The 20,778-nt window shown below is 36.4% G+C and overlaps 1 protein-coding gene across 3 annotated transcripts in view; it reads right to left on the bottom strand.

Annotated features, from left to right (window-relative positions):
• Positions 1–20,778, bottom strand: part of SPATA6L (spermatogenesis associated 6 like) — a 101,942-nt gene that overhangs the window by 72,020 nt on the left and 9,144 nt on the right. For all 3 annotated transcript variants that reach the window (XM_021006323.2, XM_021006324.2, XM_021006325.2), the window contains exons 3-4: positions 16,904–16,952; positions 11,485–11,526 (exon numbers count right to left, since the gene is read on the bottom strand). In XM_021006323.2, the coding sequence (XP_020861982.1) occupies positions 11,485–11,526; positions 16,904–16,952 (91 nt within the window). The remainder of the gene's footprint in view (positions 1–11,484; positions 11,527–16,903; positions 16,953–20,778) is intronic.

Raw genomic sequence — 20,778 nt, 5'->3', positions numbered from 1 at the left:
AGTAGAATAGATTACGTATATAAAACATTGCAGTAAGTTACCATAGTAATCTCATGTTTGATAAGCACAAAAGTTCAAGTTTTAGGAGCTAGAACTCACTACTTGACGAGACTTGCTTGGAAAACTGGAAAGAATTTTGGCAAAAAACTAAATATAGACCAACATCTCATAGTGTATACCAAGATAAGGTCAAAATGGGTACATGATTTTGACATAAAAAGTGATACTATCAGCAAATTAGGGGAGCATGAAAAATTTTACCTGTCAGATCTATAAATAAAGGAAGAGTTTATGACTAAACAAGAGATACAGAGGATCACAGGAAGTAAAATACATAATTTTAATTTCATTAAATTAAACAGGTTTTGCACAAACAAAACCAATACAGCCAAGATTAGAAGGAAAACAGGAAACTGGGGGTGAGGGAGAGAATTTGCAGCAAGTTTCTCTGATAAAGTCCTCATTTCTCAAATATATAGGGAACTGAGTCAAATTTATAAAATTAAGAGCCATTAGCCCAATTGGTAAATGGTCAAAGGATATGAACAGGAAGTTTTCAGAAGAAGAAATCAAAGCTCATATGATCTAATGCAGAATGAGGTGAGTAGAACCAGGAGAACATTATACGCAGTAATAGCAATTTTGTATGATGATCAACTGCGAATGACTTGACTATTCCGATTAATGTAATGACCCATGACAATTGAAGCCTAATTTCTTTCACTTTATTTTTCTTGCTTTTTTCTCAACACAGCTAATATGGGAATGTATTTTGTGTGATTTCACATGTACAATTGATATTAAATTTATTACTTTCTTAATTGTGAGAGAATTTGGAACTCGTGATTTTTTTAAATAGATGTTAAAAATAAAGAAAAAATATTTTTTTCAAAAAAATAAAACAAAGTAACTGCATATAATATGAACTACTTGGGAGTCTACCTGCCAAAACAAACCCAGTAACTATCAACACAATTAAAAAATACTTCTCACACAAATAATGACAGATCTAAATAATTGCAGAAATATCAATTCCTCATTTATAAGCTGAGCCAATACAACAAAAATGATAATTCTGTATAAAGTAATTTACTTATTCATCACTATGCCAATCAAACTACCAAAGAATTATTTTGTGGAGCTTGAAAAATTAATTAAAAAATTCATCTGGAAGAACAAAAGTCAAGCATACCAAGGGAATCAAAGAAAAAAAAATGCAGCTGAGCAGTACCAGATTTCAAACTATTATCTCATAGTAGTAATCATCAAGACAATCTGATACTGGCTAAGAATCAGAGTAGTGGATTAGTGGAATATGTTAGGTGTACAATATGCAGTAGTAAACAAACATAACAATATAGTATTTGATAAAGTCAAAGAGCCAAGTTTGGGGGGAAAGAATTCATTATTTGACAAATATTTCTGAGAAAACTAGAAAGCAGTTTGGCAGAAACTAGGTATGGACCAACATTTTACATCATATACCAAGATAAGGTCAAAATGGGTACATGATTTGGACCAAAAGGGTGATACCATAAGCAAATTAGGAAGCATAGAAAAATTTACCTGTCAGATCTATGGATCAGGGAAGAGTTTATGACCAAACAAGAGACAGAGAGGATCACAGGAAATAAAACGGATAATCTTGACTACATGAAATTAAAAGGGTTTTGCACCAACAAAACCAATGCAGCCACAATTAGAAGGAAAGCAGACAAATGGGGATGGGGGTAATATGTAGCAAGTTTCTCTGATAAAGGTCTCATTTCTCAAATATATAGGCAACTGACTTCCGCTTCCGGGAGGCAAGATAGCGGAGTGAAAAGGTAGTCGCTCTCATTCTCCCCTATCAACCTCTGAAAACCCAGAAAATATCACCCCAGAAAAAAAAAAAACCCTGGAACACCTGAACTAGAAGAAAGAAGGAGCAGCAGTGCAGCAGCCCAGCAAACGGGTCTCCCAGTGCCTCAGCAAAAATAAGGAGGCAGAACTACAAGGGCCCAGGCGATAAGTACCCTGGGCATTCATCTGAAAGGAGGTGAAGAAAACAACCTAAAGGCTTCCTAAAGCCCGCCTTGCTGATTCCAACCCAACACCAGGTGAGCTGTAGGAGCCCTGAACTCCAATTGTGAGAGAAATCCTGAAGCCCAGGTGGTAGAGCAGGCAAACACCAACACCTGGACCTCGAGTGCCTCAGTGAGGGGGGGAACGGTGGAAACCAGCTCAGCAAACCACCAGGAGCCTCGGCACTCCACTGCAAAGGAATCTCCCGGTGCATTAGCAGAAACAGGGAGACAACACTGCAGGGGGCCCCAGGCAGATAAACACCCTGCAGCACCCATCTAAAAGGAGCTGAAGAAAGCTAAAGGAAAGGAAAAGCAGGCAACCTAGAATTGCCTGAAAGTTCCAGCCTTGCTGATTCCAGCCCAACACAAGGTAAGCTGCCAAAACCTCCAATTCCCAGCATAAGAGGCCCCAGAACGCAAAGCCAGTGACCAAGACCTAGGCTCCCAACACAAGAAGCTTGGGTCAGTACCCTCTGTTCCCAGCAGGAGAGCTCAATCTCTTTAAAGGCCAGGGAATAAGAAACACCATGAGTAAAAAGAAATGTACCATAGATTCATATTATGAGAAGAGTGAAGATCAAGACAGAAATTCTGAAGAGGACAACATTGTCAACAAACCCACATCTGCAACAACAAAAGGGAATATGAACTGGTCTGAAGCCCAAAAAGCCTTCTTAGAAGAGCTCAAGAAGGATTTTAATAGTCAAATGAGAGAGGTAAAAGAGTCCTTCAAAAATACAATTGGCCAGTTGGAAAAAAATACACTGAAGAAAACAAGTCCCTAAAAAACACAATTGGCCAATTGAAGAAGGAAGGACAAAAACTAACAGAAGAGTACACTGAAGAAAACAAATCCTTAAAAAACACAATTGGCCAGTTGAAGAAGGAAGTACAAAATCTAACAGAAGAGTATGCTGAAGGAAACAAGTCCCTAAAAACACAATTGGCCAGTTGAAGAAGGAAGTACAAAAACTAACAGAAGAAAACAATCTGTTAAAAACTAGAATTGGACAAATGGAAACTAATGTCTCTATGAGAGAGCAAGAATCAGTCAAACAGAAACAAAAAAATGAAAAAAGATGAAAATGTAAAATACCTCATCAGTAAAACAACCGACCTGGAAAATCGACTCAGGACAGACAATTTAAAAATTATTGGACTACCTGAAAATCATGATGAAAAAAAAGAGCCTGGACAGTATCTTTCAGGAAATCATAAAGGAAAACTGCCCAGAAGTCCTAGAACCAGAAGGGAAAATAACCATAGAAAGAATCCACCCAATCACCACCTGAAAGAGATCCCAAATTGACCAAGAAATATAATAGCAAAATTCCAAAATTACCAGATGAAAGAGAAGGTGCTGCAAGCAGCCAGAAAGAAAATTTAAATATCATGGAACCACAGTCAGGATTACACAGGACCTTGCAGCTTCTACATTAAAAGACGCAGGGCATGGAACATGATATTCCTAAGGCAAAGGAGCTTGGAATGCAGCCAAGGATCAATTACCCAGCAAAAATGAGCATCATTTTTCAAGGGAGGAGGTGGATATTCAACGAAATAGGAGACTTCCAAACTTTCCTGATAAAAAGACCAGAGCTCAACAAAAAATTTGATCTTCAAGTACAGGACTCAAGAAGGACTTAAAAAGGTAAATGGGACAGAAGGATACAATATGTTGTTAATGGGGGGGCTGTTTAAACCCCTACAAGGGAATATGAGACTTGCAACCCTTGAGAACTGTATTGTTATTACACCTTGTTAAAGGAGTATACATAAGAGGGTGGATATTAGTTGACTTTGATGTAATGATAAAAAAAAATCTAATCAAGTGGGTTAAATGGATCCAAATAAGTGGATCAATCTGATCTTAGAAAAGGTACTGAGAAAGGAGGAGGCAGACAAGGGTAAATTACATTACAGGAAAAGACACAAAATCCTATTACAGCAGAGGGAAAGAAGGGGGGAGCATTGTTTGAACCTTACTCTCATCAGATTTAGGCTCAAGAAGGGCATAATAATCAGTTAGGTATAGAAATCTAACTTGCCCTATAGGCAGTAGGAGGGAAAAGGGGAAAGAAAAGGGAGGGGGAAAGAAAAGGGAGGGGGAAGAAGGGAGGGAAGCAGCAGTAAGACTAAAGGGGAAGAAAAGGGAAAGGGATAATAAAAGGGGGAAGGACTGAAGGAGGTGGTGTCAAAAGCAAAACACTAGTGAAGGGAGAAAGGAAAAAGGAGAAAGAAAAGCATAAATGGGGGGAAAGGATGGAGAAAAAGACACATAGTAATCATAACTGTGAATGTGAATGGGATGAACTCTCCCATAAAACAGAAAATGGATTGCAGAATGGATTAAAAACCATAATCCTACAATATGTTGTTTACAGGAAACACATTTGAAAAAGAGTGACACATACAGGTAAAGGTAAAAGGCTGGAGCAGAATATATTATGTCAGCTGAAGTAAAAAAAGCAGGGGTAGCAATCCTGATCTCAGACAAAGCAAAAGCAAAAATAGATCTAATCAAAAGAGATAAGGAAGGAAACTACATCCTGCTAAAAGGCACCATAGACAATGAAGTAATATCATTACTAAACATATATGCACCAAATGGTATAGCATCCAAATTCTTACAGGAGAAGTTCAGGGAGTTACAGGAAGAAATAGACAGCAAAACTATACTAGTAGGGGACCTGAACCTCCCCTTCTCGGCACTAGATAAGTCTAACCACAAAATAAACAAGAAAGAAGTTAAGGAGGTGAATAGAACATTAGAAAAGTTAGGTATGATAGACCTCTGGAGAAAACTGAATGAGGATAGAAAGGAATATACTTTTTTCGCAGCAGTACATGGCACATACACAAAAACTGACCATGTACTAGGCATAAAAACCTCACAATCCAATGCAGAAAGGCAGAAATATTAAATACATCCTTTTCAGATCATGACGCAATAAAAATTATATGTAATAAAGGGCCATGGAAAGATAGACTAAAAAATAATTGGAAACTAAATAATCTAATCCTAAAAAATGATTGGGTCAATCTAATCCAAATTCCACATAGACCCTTCAAATACTGTTATAACAGTTATCCTGTGCTCCCCTAAGTCTTCTCTTCTTTAAATAAACATCCCCAGTTTCACCAACTGATCCTCATATGGCATGATCTCAATCATCTACCTCGCAGGGCTGTTCTGAGGATGAAATGAGAAAATATATGTAAAATCTTTTGCAAACCATAACTGCTTTGCTCTAAATCACTATTGATTAGAGAAATGCAAATCAAAACAACTCTGAGGCACCACATCACACCTATCAGATTGGCCAACATGACAAAACAGAAAAATGATAAATGCTGGAGAAGATGTAGGAAAATTGGAACACTAACGCATTGTTGGTGGAGTTGTGAAATGATCCAACCATTTTGGAGAACAATTTGGAGCTATGCCCAAAGGGCTACAAAAATGTGCTTACCCTTTGATCCAGCAATAGCACTTCTAGGGCTATATCCCAAAGAGATCAAACAAATGGGAAAAGGACCCATATGTACAAAAATATTCATAGCAGCTCTTTTTGTGGTGGCAAAGAATTGGAAATTGAGAGGATGCCCATCAATTGGGGAATGGCTGAGCAAGTTGTGGTATATGAATGTAATGGAACACTATTGTGCTATAAGAAATGATGAACAAGCTGACTTCAGAAAAACCTGGAGAGACTTGTATGGACTGATGGTGAGTGAAGTGAGCAGTACCAGGAGAATGTTGTACACAGTAATAGCCACATTGTATGATGGAAAATGCTATCCACATCCAGAGAAAGAACTGTGGAGTGTGAATGCAGATGGAAACATACTATTTGCTGCTTTTTTCCTTCTGTTTTATTTTGTTTCCTCTTTCTGGTGGTTCCTTCTATTGGTTCTAATTCTTCCTTACAACATGACTAATGTGAAAATATTTTTTAATAGGAATGTATATGTAGATCCTATATCAGACTGCGTGCTGTCTTGGGGAGGGAGGGGAGAGGGAGAAAAATTTAAAGCTCAAAAGTGTATGGAAGCGATTGTTGAAGACTAAAAATAAATTAATAAAAATATTTTTAAAAAGGAAAAAAAAATGATTGGGTCAAACAACAAATCATAGAAACAATCAATAATTTCATTCAAGAGAATGACAATAATGAGACAACATACCAAAACCTATGGGATGCAGTGAAAGCAGTTCTTAGGGGAAGTTTTATATCTCCAAATGCTTACATAAATAAAATAGAAAAAGATGAGATTAATGAATTGGGCATACAACTAAAAAAACTAGAAAAAGAACAAATTAAAAATCCTCAACTAAACACCAAATTAGAAATATTGAAAACCAAAGGAAAAATTAAGAAAATTGAAATTAAGAAAACTATTGAACTAATAAATAAAACTAAGAGCTGGTTTTATGAAAAAACAATAAAATAGATAAGCCTTTGGTTAATTTAATTAAAAAAAGAAAGAAGAAAACCAAATTACTAGTATCAAGAATGAAAAGGGTGAAGCTACCACCAAGGAAGAGGAAATTAAAACAATAATTAGGAATTATTTTGCCCAACTATATGCCAACAAATTTGACAATCTTAGTGAAATGGATACATATTTACAAAAATATAAATTGCCCAGATTAACAGAAGAGGAAGTAAAATACTTAAATAACCCCATCTCAGAAAAAGAAATTGAACAAGCCATTGATGAACTCCCTAGGAAAAAATCTCCAGGGCCAGATGGATTTACATGCAAATTCTATCAAACATTTAAAGAACAATTAATTCCAATACTATATAGACTATTTGGGAAAATAGGTGAAGAAGGAGTCTTACCAAATTCTTTTTATGATACAAATATGGTGTTGATACCTAAACCAGGAAGAGTCAAAATAGAGAAAGAAAATTATAGACCAATTTCTCTAATGAATATAGATGCAAAAATTTTAAACAAAATACTAGCAAGTAGATTGCAGCAACTTATCACAAGAATAATACACTATGACCAGGTAGGATTTATACCAGGAATGCAGGGTTGGTTCAATATTAGGAAAACTATCAGCATCATTGAGCATATCAACAACAAAACCAACAGAAACCACATGATCATCTCAATAGATGCAGAAAAAGCTTTTGATAAAATACAACACCCATTCCTATTAAAAACACTAGAAAGCATAGGTATAAATGGAGTCTTCCTTAAAATAATAAATAGCATATCTAAAACCTTCAGCAAGCATTATATGTAATGGGGACAGGCTAGAAGCATTTCCAATAAGATCAGGGGTGAAACAAGGATGTCCATTATCACCACTGTTATTCAATATTGTACTGGAAACCTTAGCTTTAGCAATAAGAGAAGAAAAAGAAATTGAAGGCATTAGAATAGGCAAAGAAGAAACAAAGCTATCACTCTTTGCAGATGACATGATGATATACTTAGAGAATCCTAGAGAATCAAGTAAAAAACTACTTGAAATAATAAACAACTTTAGCAAAGTTGCAGGCTATAAAATAAACCCACATAAATCATCAGCATTTCTATATATTACCAACAAAGCCCAACAGCAAGAGATAGAAAGAGAAATCCCATTTAAACTTACTGTAGACATTATAAAATATTTAGGAGTCTACCTCCCGAAACAAACCCAGGAACTCTATGAACACAATTACAAAACACTTTTCACACAAATAAAATCAGATCTAAATAATTGGAAAAACATCAGTTGCTCATGGGTAGGCCGAGCTAATATAATAAAAATGAATCCTACCTAAGCTAATTTACTTATTCAGTGCCATACCAATCAAACTACCAAAAAATTATTTTATAGAGTTAGAAAAAATAATAACAAGATTCATTTGGAAAAACAAAAGGTCCAGAATATCAAAGGAACTAATGAAAAGAAATAGGGGAAGGTGGCCTAGCAATTCCAGATCTTAAATTGTATTATAAAGCAGCAATCATCAAAACTGCTTGGTACTGGCTAAGAAATAGGGAGGTGGATCAGTGGAATAGGTTAAATATGCAAGACACAGTAGTCAATGACTATAGTAATCTATTATTTGATAAACCCAAAGACCCCAGCTTCTGGGATAAGAACCCACTCTTTGAAAAAAACTGCTGGGAAAACTGGAAAAGAGTATGGCAGAAACTAGGCATAGACCCAAATCTCACACCATATACCAAAATAAAGTCAAAATGGGTTCATGACTTAGATATAAAGGCTGATACCATAAGTAAACTGGGAGAACAAGGAATAGTTTACCTATCAGATCTATGGAGAACAGAAGAATTCATGACCAAACAGGAGATAGAGAACATTATGAAAAGCAAAATGGATAATTTTGATTACATTAAATTGAAAAGTTTTTGCACAAACAAAGCCAATGCAACTAAGATTAGAAGGAAGGTAGAAAATTGGGAAAGAATTTTTACAACCAGTCTCTCTGATAAAGTCCTCATTTCTAAAATATATAGAGAATTAAGACAAATGTATAAGAACACAAGCCATTCCCCAACTGATAAATGGTCAAAGGATATGAACAGACAGTTCTCAGATGAAGAAATTAAAGCCATCTATAGTCATATGAAAAAATGCTCTAAATCGTTATTGATTAGAGAAATGCAAATCAAAACAACTCTGAGGTACCACATCACACCTATCAGATTGGCCAACATGACAAAACAGGAAAATGATAAATGCTGGAGAAGATGTGGGAAAATTGGAACACTAATACATTGTTGGTGGAGTTGTGAAATGATCCAACCATTTTGGAGAACAATTTGGAACTATGCCCAAAGGGCTACAAAAATGTGCATACCCTTTGATCCAGCAATAGCACTTCTAGGGCTATATCCCAAAGAGATCAAACAAATGGGAAAAGGACCCACATGTACAAAAATATTCATAGCAGCTCTTTTTGTGGTGGCAAAGAATTGGAAATTGAGAGGATGCCCATCAATTGGGGAATGGCTGAGCAAGTTGTGGTATATGAATGTAATGGAACACTATTGTGCTATAAGAAATGATGAACAGGCTGACTTCAGAAAAACCTGGAAAAACTTATATGGCCTGATGGTGAGTGAAGTGAGAAGAACCAAGAGGACTTTGTACACAATAACAGCCACATTATGCAATGACTAAGATTGTTAAACTGAACCCTTCTCAGCATTACAAGGATCTAAGACATCTCCAGAGGCCTCGGGATGAAAAATGCTGTCCATATCCAAAGAAAGAACTATGGAAATGTAATCGCTATCACTTATTTTTACCTTCTGTTGAGTTTTGTTTCATCTTTCTGATGGTTCCTCCTATTGGTTTTAATTTTTATTTACAACTTCACTAATGTGAAAATATGTTTAATGGGTATTTAAATGTAAAACATATATCAGATTGTGTGCCGTCTTGGGGAGGGTTGGGGGGAGGAAGGGGGAGAAAAATTTTCAACTCAAAAGCATATGGAAGTGATTATTGATAAATCAAAAGAAATTAATTACAAAAATGAAAAAAAATATAGACAACTGAGTCCATAAAAATAAGAGCCATTCCATTTGATAAATGGTCAAAGGATATGAATAAGTAATTTTCAGAAGAAGAAATCAAAGGTATCGATAATCATATAAAAATGCTCTAAACAACTATAAATTAGAGAAACGCAAGTTAAAACAACTCTAAAGTACCACCTCACACCTACCGGATTGGTTAACATGACAGAAAAGAAAAATAACAAATGCTGGAAGGGATTTGGAAAAATAGGTACACTAATGCACGGCTGGTAGAGCTGTGAACTGGTCCAACCATTCTAGAGAACCATTTGGAACTATGTCCAAAGGGCTATAAAACTCCGTATTCAACCCAGCAATACCACTACTAGGTCTATATCCCAGAGAGATCAAAGTAAAAAGAAAAAGTCCTACTCATACAAAAATATTTACAACAGCTCTTTTGTGGTGGCAAAGAATTGGAAATTGAGGTGATGCCCATCAACTGAAGAATGGCTGAACAAGTTATAGTTTATGATTATGATAGAATACTATTGTGCTATAAAAAATGATGAGCAGAATGTTTTCAGAAAAACCTGAGAAGACTTATGAACTTTTGCAAAGTAAAGTAAGCAAAACCAGGAGAACATTGTACACAGTAAAACCAATTTTGTACAATGATCAACTGTTTGACTTGCCTACTCTGATCAATGCAGTGATCCAAGACAGTTTCAAAAGATTCATGATGAAAAATGCTATCCACCTCCAGAGAGAGAACTAATGAAATCTGAGTGCAGATTGAAGCATACTTTTTTCACTTTATACGTGTGAGGTAATGCAAAACATATTTATACATGTGAGGTAATGCAAAACATAGCATGGCTAATATAGAAATATGTTTTGCATTACCTGACATGTATAATTGATACCATATTGCTTGCTTTTTCAAGGGTTGGGAAGTGGGAAAGAGGGAGAGAATTTGGAACTCAAAATTTTAAAAAATTAATGTTAAAGTATAATTATTTTTAAGGAAAAAAATAAAGGGCAGAAGCTGTTTTGTTTTTATCTTTGTGCAGCCATCACCTAGTTCAGTGCCTGGCACATAGTAGTTACTTAACAAATCCTTTCTGGTTGACTGATTGACTAATTGAACTTCTTCACTTCCCAATGAAGCTATATCTAAGTCAGTAGGCATAGTGATCATAGACTCCAAATCTAGAGTACAGAAAGCTGGTTTCTTTTCCTGGCTCTGCCACTTTATTTGCTGTGTGACCTTGGACCAGTCGCTTCACCAATTTGAGCTTCAATTTTCTCATCTGTAAAATCAGAGAGTTGGAAAAGATGACTTCCAAGGTCCCTTCTAACTGAAAAATTCTACCATTCTAAGTGTCCACCAAAGAGAAAGGTTTGATTATTGGATTCTTTGTGTCTTTTCAAAGTAAGCACATGCAGGTAACTCATGCATGAGAATACAGAGAAGAGCATAATGACAGCTCAAGAATTCAATACAACAAACATTAAGTATCTTTTATGTCTAAGACATTCTGCTAGGCATCAGAAATACAAAAATTAAACAATCCTCAAGTTTACAACCTGAGGAAGAGCTGAAAGAAATTGAGCCAGGCTAAAAAATAATAATACTAACTGGAAAGTAGGTAGATAAAATTTGATTAAAAATACAAATAACCAAACATTAAAACTAAACATTAAACTACTGTGCTTATACAATCAATTCCATAATTATAAGACTAGGAAGGACTGGGATAATTTGGCAGAGTTGTTGAAAAATGCATATGAACACAGATACACATATATATGTATGGCTATTGTAATTTTAAAATAATGATCCAAAATCAGATCAAGAAAAATCTTTTTAAAGATAAAATAATCATATTTAGAAAAATATTGGTTATCACATTACCTGGAGGTATTAGCTGTATTAGTTCAAACCTGATCATATAAGCTGTAAGAAAAAAAATAATATCACAATACTTTAGAAAGTTGTCAAGAGAACTGGGATGCTTCAGCAACTGATAAGTTCAAATCTGAAATAATTTATCATACTTTAAATACTTAAAATTATAACAATAACAAAAAAGATTCCTTCTTCCTCCCCCCAAAAAATACCTTACTTTACTGGAACAGACGTTGTTTTGAAATACTGGCACCCTTTGTAAACTCAGGGACTTACAGAACCCAATAAAGGGACAAAAATCAACAAAATATTAGAGAGCAATGGTCTAGTTATTCAAAGATAAAAGCACTCATTGATATAATGCAAGAAAACTTTACCTCTTAAAACAGTAATTATATGACATTTCAATATCATCCTTTTCCTTCACATCTCTCTCATTTGCATCTCAACACTGTACCTCACTACCTTCTCTCACCCTCCATTCTCACCAGCAGACTTCATCTCCCTTTGGACTGCTAAAATATCCTCCTAACTGGTCTCCTCTCTGTAATCTCTCTCCTTCCCAATACATCCTCCATAAAGGCACCAAAACAATCATTCTAAGACATAGATACCTCACCCCTCTGCTTGAAAAACTCCTTTGCCTTTTGGACTATATTTGCCTTTTGGGTTGCCATTATAAGCCAACAAAAGCATTTTACATAAGTATGTATTTTAAGTCATTTGATCATATATTTAAAGCTAGAGGGGAATACAGAGATTATGTAATCTAGGGATTCTTAGATGTTTTTGTGTCCTGGAGCCCTTTGACAACCCAGTGAAGCCCATGTACCCCTTCTCAGAACAAAGTTTGTAAATATCATAGGATTACAAGGAAACCAAGTATAATGAAATAGTTTCCAAAATATTTTAAAAAGAAAATTCATACACACTAGGTTAAGAACCCACGGTCCAGTAGTTCAAAATTCTTGTTTTACAGATAAGGAAACCAAGGCCCACAGAGGCTAAGTAACTTGCCCAAGAGCTTACAAGTAATTAGTAGTAGAGCCACAATTCAAAGTTCAATTCTGAATCCAAGCCCTGGACTCTTTCTACCATACTACCCTCTCTTGCAGTAATGTTCCTCATTATTGACAAAAGATGAGGGAGATACTTGAGGGACACGATTAAACTACCTATCTTTCAAGGTTCAATTCAATACCACCTTTTCCATGAAGCCTTCTCTCTATGCAATGGAAGTGATCTCTTCCTTATCAGAACTCAGCCCTTCCTGTCTAGATGCCTCATTTGGCATCTATATCCTTATCCTATAAGAGGTAGCAGAATGAGATGCTAAGTGCACTGCATTTGTAACCATAAGACCTTGGTTTGAATCTAGACTTTGTTCCTAATACTTGAATCAATTGGCAGCCTTGGACAAGTTCTTTACCTCTCTGGGCCTCAGTTTCCTTATATGTAAAACAATGGGATTGGAGGTGGCTGAGTGGTGCAGTGGAGAGTGTTGTCCTTAGACTCAGATACTTACTAGCTGTGTGACCCTGAGCAAGTCACTCAACCCCTCTGTGCCTCCATTTCCTCATCTATAAGATGAAGATAATAATAGCACTTGCCTCACAGTTATTACGAGGATCAAGTAACATACCATGTGTAAAGTGCTAGCTATTATTATTATTACTAGTGTGAAGAGTTCATCTTTTTTGTGTGTCATGGGCCCCTTCAGAAGTCTAGTGAAGGTTATGGAACCCTTCTCAAAGTAATAAAAAATAAAATAAAGCAAAACATATATGATCTACAGGAAGGCACCTATGTTAAAATACAGGGGTTTTTTAAGTCCATAGAATCTAGATCAAAATTTTCTAGTTCACTAGATGATTTCCAAGGTCTCTTCAGCTCTAAATCCTATGAGCTTAAGAGCATAGCTATTATCTTCCCTTCCTTAAGGGAAGACATCCTTCTCTTCTCTGTGTCTTCCAGAGCACCTAGCCCAGAGCAAACTGCTCAACCAGTTTTTGTTGATTCGCCACCTCAATGACTTTCAACAGATCCTCTGTGACAGTACTTTTAAAGACAGGGACTTTTCCAGCTCAAGCTGTTGATTAATAAATCAGAGATGTTTAAACTGAGTACAGAATTATGGTTCAGAACCCAGAAAGCTGAATTTTAGCCCTGACTATGCATTAATTAGCTACATGATTTTTGGCAACTGAACTACAACCTAATTCAATTCAAAAACCATTTATTAGGTGACTATTTTACACAATGCACTTTTCAAGACCTTAGGGAAATGCTCAAGAAGAAACAATTGGAACTAACCCCTGCTCATCACCACCACCAGCGCTTCCCGTCTCTGCCTTTAAGAAGCTTACAGTCTAATCAGAGAAACATCAAATTTATAAAACTAAGTATGCTAGCTGATAGAATAAGGAGAAGCTTCATGAGGGAGATGGCCTGAAGTACCTTGAAGAACAAAAAAGATTACATCTAGAGATGAGAAGGGCCTAAGTTCCAGGAATGTGAGATAGTCTCTGAAAATGTGCAGAGTCTTGATTACAGGTCTAGAGCTAGAAGGAATCTCTTAGATCCTCCAGTCCAGTGCTTTTTAAACTGTAGATTGCGGCTCCACATGGAGTTGTGAAAAATTTGGCAACAGTAAAAAGTTCCTGAATGCAGAACAACCAAAAATTAATTAAAAATCAAACATGTAATGAATCTGAGGTGTTTCTGGCAGTACTCACCCATGTTGCATTGTGCAACTTCACTGCAGCCTTGGTTCTGAACAAAAAGCACGCACATTTTGCACTGCACATGCCATCATGTCACAATGCCAACAAACACTGCCAAAATGTGAAAAGGGCTTGCCAGCGGAAACAGTTTAAGAAGCCCTGATCTAGTACAAACTCTTTATTTTACAAATGGAGAAACTGAGGCCTAGAGAGTTTAAGTTGACTTGTCCAAGGTCACACAGGTAGTAAGTAGCAGAGCTAAAATTCAAACTTGGATCCAGTGACTCCAAGTTTAGCTGTCCAAATTTAGGTTACCATGCTGATTCCCTGGGAAAGGACAGCATAAGGTCAAGGAATAGATAGTCATCTAATTCAACTGGGACTTAGAATCTACAAGGAGAAGTGATGCAAAATAAAACTGGTAAGGTAGGTTGGAGGAGGTAGGCTGCAGAGTGCCTACACTTCAAAATGAGGGAATTGGGTTGTTGTGGTGGTGGTGGTTTGTCCTTCATTTTTGAAGAGAAGAAATGGCATCAAAGGATGATGTTTTAACTGGCACGTGAACTGGATTTAAGTGAGGCAGGGTTGCACAAAGTCATCAGCCTCACTCTCTCTTCCAGAGTCATCAAAGTCCAGTGGCAACAGAAAAGTCAAGATGACTGATGATGGCCCGGGATTCAGTGGATGACCTTGGCATCTTCAATGTCTGACCAAGATCTAAGCACTCCACAGTGCCCACTTTGGCCACCTTCACGGCCGTTGGAACAAATTGTTCTCATCTGTCCATTCCACCAGAGGAGATGTCCCCCTAACTCACCAACCAGCCTGAGGCCTGTCAGTTAGCCTCAACCTGGTTTAGCCAGTCTGCTGAGACAGTTTTACTGGGGTGTAACCACTGCATGTGCTGCAGTTTCTTGGAGCCACAGGTGAAAGTTGGGAGAATTAGGTGGACACCAAAGGTAGATGAGCAGCCCCAAAAAGGGCCCAGCAAGTCCTGACACCAGAGGTGCTCATTCCTTAAACACTCCATATACCCTGGGAGTTGGGTAAAGTGATCTCTAAAGACTTTTCCAACCCTGAACATCCTACGGGGTCCCAATCACTAGAGGTCTTCATGTATGCCGGATAAAAATCTGTCAGGTGCATGATAAGGCATTAAATGGACTAGACGGCTTTTGAGATCCATCCTAATTCTCAGTTTATGATTCTAAAATCCCTAAATATGCTGGAGTTAATTGGTCTCTTTAATTCAACTCAACAAAAAATTATTAAGCACTTACTGACCTAACTTGTACCTCAGAGCTGGGCCCGACATAAATCCAGGAGGAATCTAAGTTCCATATGTGCAATCAGCCTCTCTTTCTTTGGGGAAATGGAGAAAGGAGGAAGACTCCATTTCAAGACTGATGATTTTTCCCAATCCTCCCTTAACTACTGCTTCCAGGAACCAACTTAATCTTCTTTCTCACCTTAATCCAGAGAGGCTCCAGGGCCGTGCCTTTTTGTGGCCAGATTTTGTGGGTAAGAGAAGATAACCATATTTTTCAAAATATACAGTCTATTATGTTTTTTTCAAAACATGTAGCTGCAAAAGACTTCATGAACACTTGTCCCAAGTTTAAAGACTTTCAGAACGCCACAAATGAGGACAATAATTAATTGGGAGAAAGGGAAGGGACTGGAGCAGAGTAGATATTTGTTTTTTAGGCAATGCTTAGAAGACAAATTTGATACATTAATATTGACCCATTATTTTCAGTTGTCTTTATAATGTCTGTCAGAATAGGCCCTTATTTTTCAGTCCCACATTACCCTCCAGTCAAATGCAACTCTTTTCATAGCAGATCTCCTCTTGGCTAAGCCCAAGGAATGGTTTCTGAACCATCAGGAAATTCATAAGAAACTTCTGACTGGGAAAGAATTTGCCTCAGAATCAGTCTCCTTGCTCTTACTGTCCTCTGCCTGGCATCTGGATTCTGGTACTATTACTTGGACTATGTATCTGGCAATCTGAACGTGATTTGTCCTCTCCTTTGACTTCTCTGGACTTTCTGATTCTTGCCTGCCTGCCTGATTGGCTGGCCTTTGATGTAATGTCTTGCCTTACCCTTCATCATCTGAATTTCTGTTTCCTAACTGCTTCCATGGTTTCATTCCATAGCCTGTTTCTAACCTATATCATCTGTATATGTCCCTCCTCCATACTTCTCATCTGACTCTGGACCCCCAACTCCACCTCATTCACAAATTCCTAAGTACTTCTAAGGGCCTGGACTATACCCATGCCAACTCTTTTATCTTTCTTCCTCCCTGCCTGATCTTAGCCCTGTTTCCCCTGTTTCTCACCCTATATCTATATTCTCCTGCCATCCATTGTCCTAAAGCTTTAGAAAGCTGCAGGGTCACCTGCAAATTCCAGATTGCATCCCTAGACATGGGAGGAAAGGAACCAATTAGTAACTCTACCTCCAAAGAATTAAGGCAAAAATAGCCTAAGAATGTGATGAAGAATCTTCTTATTCCAGTGAATTATAAAGGGTTCTATAAAAGAAACCCAAGAATGAGAGCCAGAGTTTACACCCACAGCTTTGAATATAAATGTAAGATAAATCTCCTTCTAGGTAGTAGTTATTCATACATTAGAAAAATTTCACATTCATAAATTTACACACATTTTCTCAATAATTTTTAATAGTACGTACTTTCTAGAAGTTCCGCTACAGTGGCTGGATCAAGTGCATTTAAAAATATCTAGAGAGAAAAACAGAATGTGTTCATAGTCAAGTACTCACAGAAATTAGATTGCAATCTTCCAAATAGGTAAAAGCTGTATTAGAGAACTGTAATTGCTTCAAAAAGCAACAATAGATCACTGTGAGTACAACTAGATTTTAAAGTTATGTCTACTTTTGAAATCTTCATTTTATTATAAGGATCATTGCATTGGTCCCAGTCAGGAAAGCCTGAACTAGATAATTGAGTCTAACATACACTTTTAAAAATTCAACTTGCCCTAATCTTACTTTTTGAAGGACAAAACTATCCAGCTCAGGACCAGATACAAATATATAGGTACATCCAACCAAGAGACTCATTAGAGTATCTAAAAAAGTGTTCTGCTTACAGTGTGATTCAATAAATATTCTTGTTTCCTCCCATTGTTTTTTTCCATGCAACTCAGTAAACTTAAAAACAAAGGAAAAGACTTTTTAAAAGTCTTACCTATGCCCACTACTAGTAACGCTACCTCCACAAAATCAGGTTGGCAATGACAATAACAAAAAATTGCTGACATTTTAAGTTTACAAAATACCATACAGATACTATTTCATTTGATCATCTCACTAACCCTCTGAAATTGTTCCCATGTAATACAATATCTGCCTCCAGGGAAAAAAAAAATACACATTTGTGCCATGAAGCATTTGGAAACGTATTTAGGAATAATCTGGCTACATTGCGCACTCTACCCAATGGGAAGAATGTGGTGTTTCGCTGGTATATACCTTTTTTTTTTTTTAGGCAATTGGGATTAAGTCACTTGCCCAGGGTCACATAGCTAGTAAGTGTCAAGTGTTTGGTCTGAGGCTGGATTTGAATTCAGGTCCTCCTCCTGACTTCAGGGCCTGTGCTCTATCCACTATGCCACCTAGCTAACCCTCTCTGGTATATTTTTAATCCTTTAACTTAATCATCTATTTAAGAAAGAGAATCTAGTCAAATAATGCTATTTAGTGCTACCATTGTAACATTGCTACAAATCAGAGTGAGGTATAGACTAAAGTAAAAATTTATTATCCTAACTTCCAAATTCACCTCTGCCTTAATTATCTGCATAGTTTAATAAAATGTGGGTGACAGCTTTTTTAAACTGAATAATCTGGGAAATTGCATGCTATCTCTTTACAAATATAGATACAGCCCAAATGTTTTCTATGAATGTTCCCAAGATCATGTTATTACCATGTCTTGCCCAACACAGAGGTGTACCTCTTCATAAAGTAGAAAAGATGAAGAATTTTTTTATAAAAGAAGAGTTCTTTCTGTCTTATTTAGAAAAAACTGAGGGGAAACTATTTTATAAGATAGAACCTGAACTGTGAAAGGAAAAGCAAATTGAAAGCCTTGAAAGAAAACTGAGACACAGCTGTCTCCTAAAATAGTCTTGTATTTCAAAGAGAAATTTTTCAGGATTTTGAAATAAAATCACCAACATTATTTTTGATTAAAATTTAAACGGTATTTTTCATTCACTATATAGTGAGTTCACCTGCTGACTGTTCATTGGCTTTAGAATTCTTATTTTAAAAGCTATATAAAGTTTTCTGTTAAAAAAAATATCAGAAGTTGATCAAATTGGTGGGGGGTTTTGGGGGGGGGAACCTTGAAAAGTAACTATATACATATATCATCTATATTTCATACCTCTAGCTGAATGATGTTTGAGAAAATTCCTCATATTATTGGGGCAGGAATTACTATTATATAACAAATTAATCCAAAACCAGGAAGAATTCCAAACTCTGCTGCTTGCCTTTGAAGTTTGTTACTGTGTCCTGTGCTAAATGAAAAGCTATTACTCACTACAACCATCACGGCTTCAACCCTTCCCACCACTCCTTATTCTTTATTCATTATTGATTTAAACATATACATTTTACTCTTTAAATTCATCTCTCAGGGGGGGCAGCTAGGTGATGCAATGGATAAAGCACCAGCCCTGGAATCAGGAAGACCTGAGTTCAAATGTAGCCTCAGACACATAAAACTCACTAGCTGTGTGACTCTGGGCAAGTCACTTAACCCCAACTGCCTCACAAAAATAAATAAATAAATTCATCTCTCAGAAGCTTGACAACACAAGCAATAGGATTAACATCCAAATAAACAGAAAGAAATGTATCTACGGGTCTAAGATGGCATCTTGTAAGCCTATCCTTAGCTGGTGTGTGAGATCATTTGTTTATTTTCACAATAAGGATTATTTTGAGTAACTGTGTTGAGAACAGATGAATGAGTTGTTTATTATGTTCCCTCTCAAATTAGATAAGTTCTTCCACCATAGTTAGGAAAAACCTAATTTAAGTGGCAATTGAATATTCTAAAAGTATCCACTTACGGATCTACTTAAATGCCTTTATCTCAGAAAATTATTGGTATGAATATAGCATATCACTAAATATTGGCTAAACTCATAAAATAAATTATCTTAGAATTTATTTTATGACATACGCTGAACAAATAACAATAATTATAGATTATATTCAAATTTTACACAAGCCAATTTTAGTAGGGGAAAGTAGCATGTACAAAATACCAGTATGGCATTTTACCCACCATACCTTACCAACAGGCCCAAACACAAACCAGCTCAAAGTAAGAAACATCATAATGGGTCAGAGCATCCACCTAGTGTTCAATCTCTGATAATGGTACCAATGATAATTCTATATTTTAGGGGAAAGTCTCAAAGGCTCAAAGATGTATCCTAAATGTTTCTGACTCTTCCCCTTAAAAATACATTAAGGAGCTTTTGCTTCTATTGTAAATATAATATTTTTTAGTTTAAAAACAAAGACTGAAGTTATAATCATAGAATCTCTGGACTGAGATTCTTTTAGTCCAGGAATGTCATAAATGTTTTTGCAAAGGTCTACACATTTGTAGGGCCCTGGAAATCCAATCCTCTTTCAGAAACTGGAGTTTACTTCTAATTACTCCACCATAAAAGCAATCGTCTACCCAACAGAGAGAGGAAAATAAATAGAAGCATATCTTTTGACTGTGTGGTACGGGAACAAAAAATCATTATGGGAAATAAGAAAAGGGTAATAGCTTATATTTATGTAGCGCTTTGTGTTTTATAAACTACTTTATATGTGTTATTATTTTCTAAACCTCACAACAAGTCTGTGTGATGAATAGTGCAAGGGATGTCATCTCCATTGTACAGATGAGGAAACTGAGGCTCTGGGAATAAAGTAACTTGCCCAAGGTCATATGGCCAGTAAAAAGTAGACAAGACTTGAACCCTGTTCCCTGTTCATTCTTTATCTATCTATCTCTCTATCTCTCTTTATAAAGCAATCATTCTTTTGGGGGAATGGGAAGCAATTGGGGTTAAGTGACTTGCCCAGGGTCACACAGCCAGTAAGTGTCTGTGACTGGACTTGAACTCAGGTCCTCCTGACTTCAGGGCTGGTGCTCTATCCACTGTGCCACTTTGCTGCCCATCACCCTTTTTTTAATTCAATCATTCTTTTTTTTCCTCCTATTTCAGTGCTCAAACAGATGGAGAAAGAATGATAAAAATAAGAGATGGAATATAAACATACTAAAAGCTACATACAAATAAGAAAAAAGACAGAAAGGGAACACAAAGCAGCAAGAAGACGAACAGAAACACAATGACCTTTAAAAATTAAAAAGAATGAAACAAAGGACAAAAAGCAATAAACAAAATGAAATATATGCAAACACAGAGTTTAAACAGGGTAGAAAATTCAGCAGCCCAAAAACTCAACAGAATAGAGTTCGATCTATCAGAGAAGTCCCAGGATTGTTCCCTCACAGTAGG

This window comes from Phascolarctos cinereus, unplaced genomic scaffold, assembly GCF_003287225.1.
Source record: "Phascolarctos cinereus isolate Bilbo 61053 unplaced genomic scaffold, phaCin_HiC Scaffold_4;HRSCAF=312, whole genome shotgun sequence".
NCBI classification, from domain to species: Eukaryota; Metazoa; Chordata; class Mammalia; order Diprotodontia; family Phascolarctidae; genus Phascolarctos; species Phascolarctos cinereus.
This window is presented reverse-complemented; position numbering and strand designations above follow the sequence as displayed.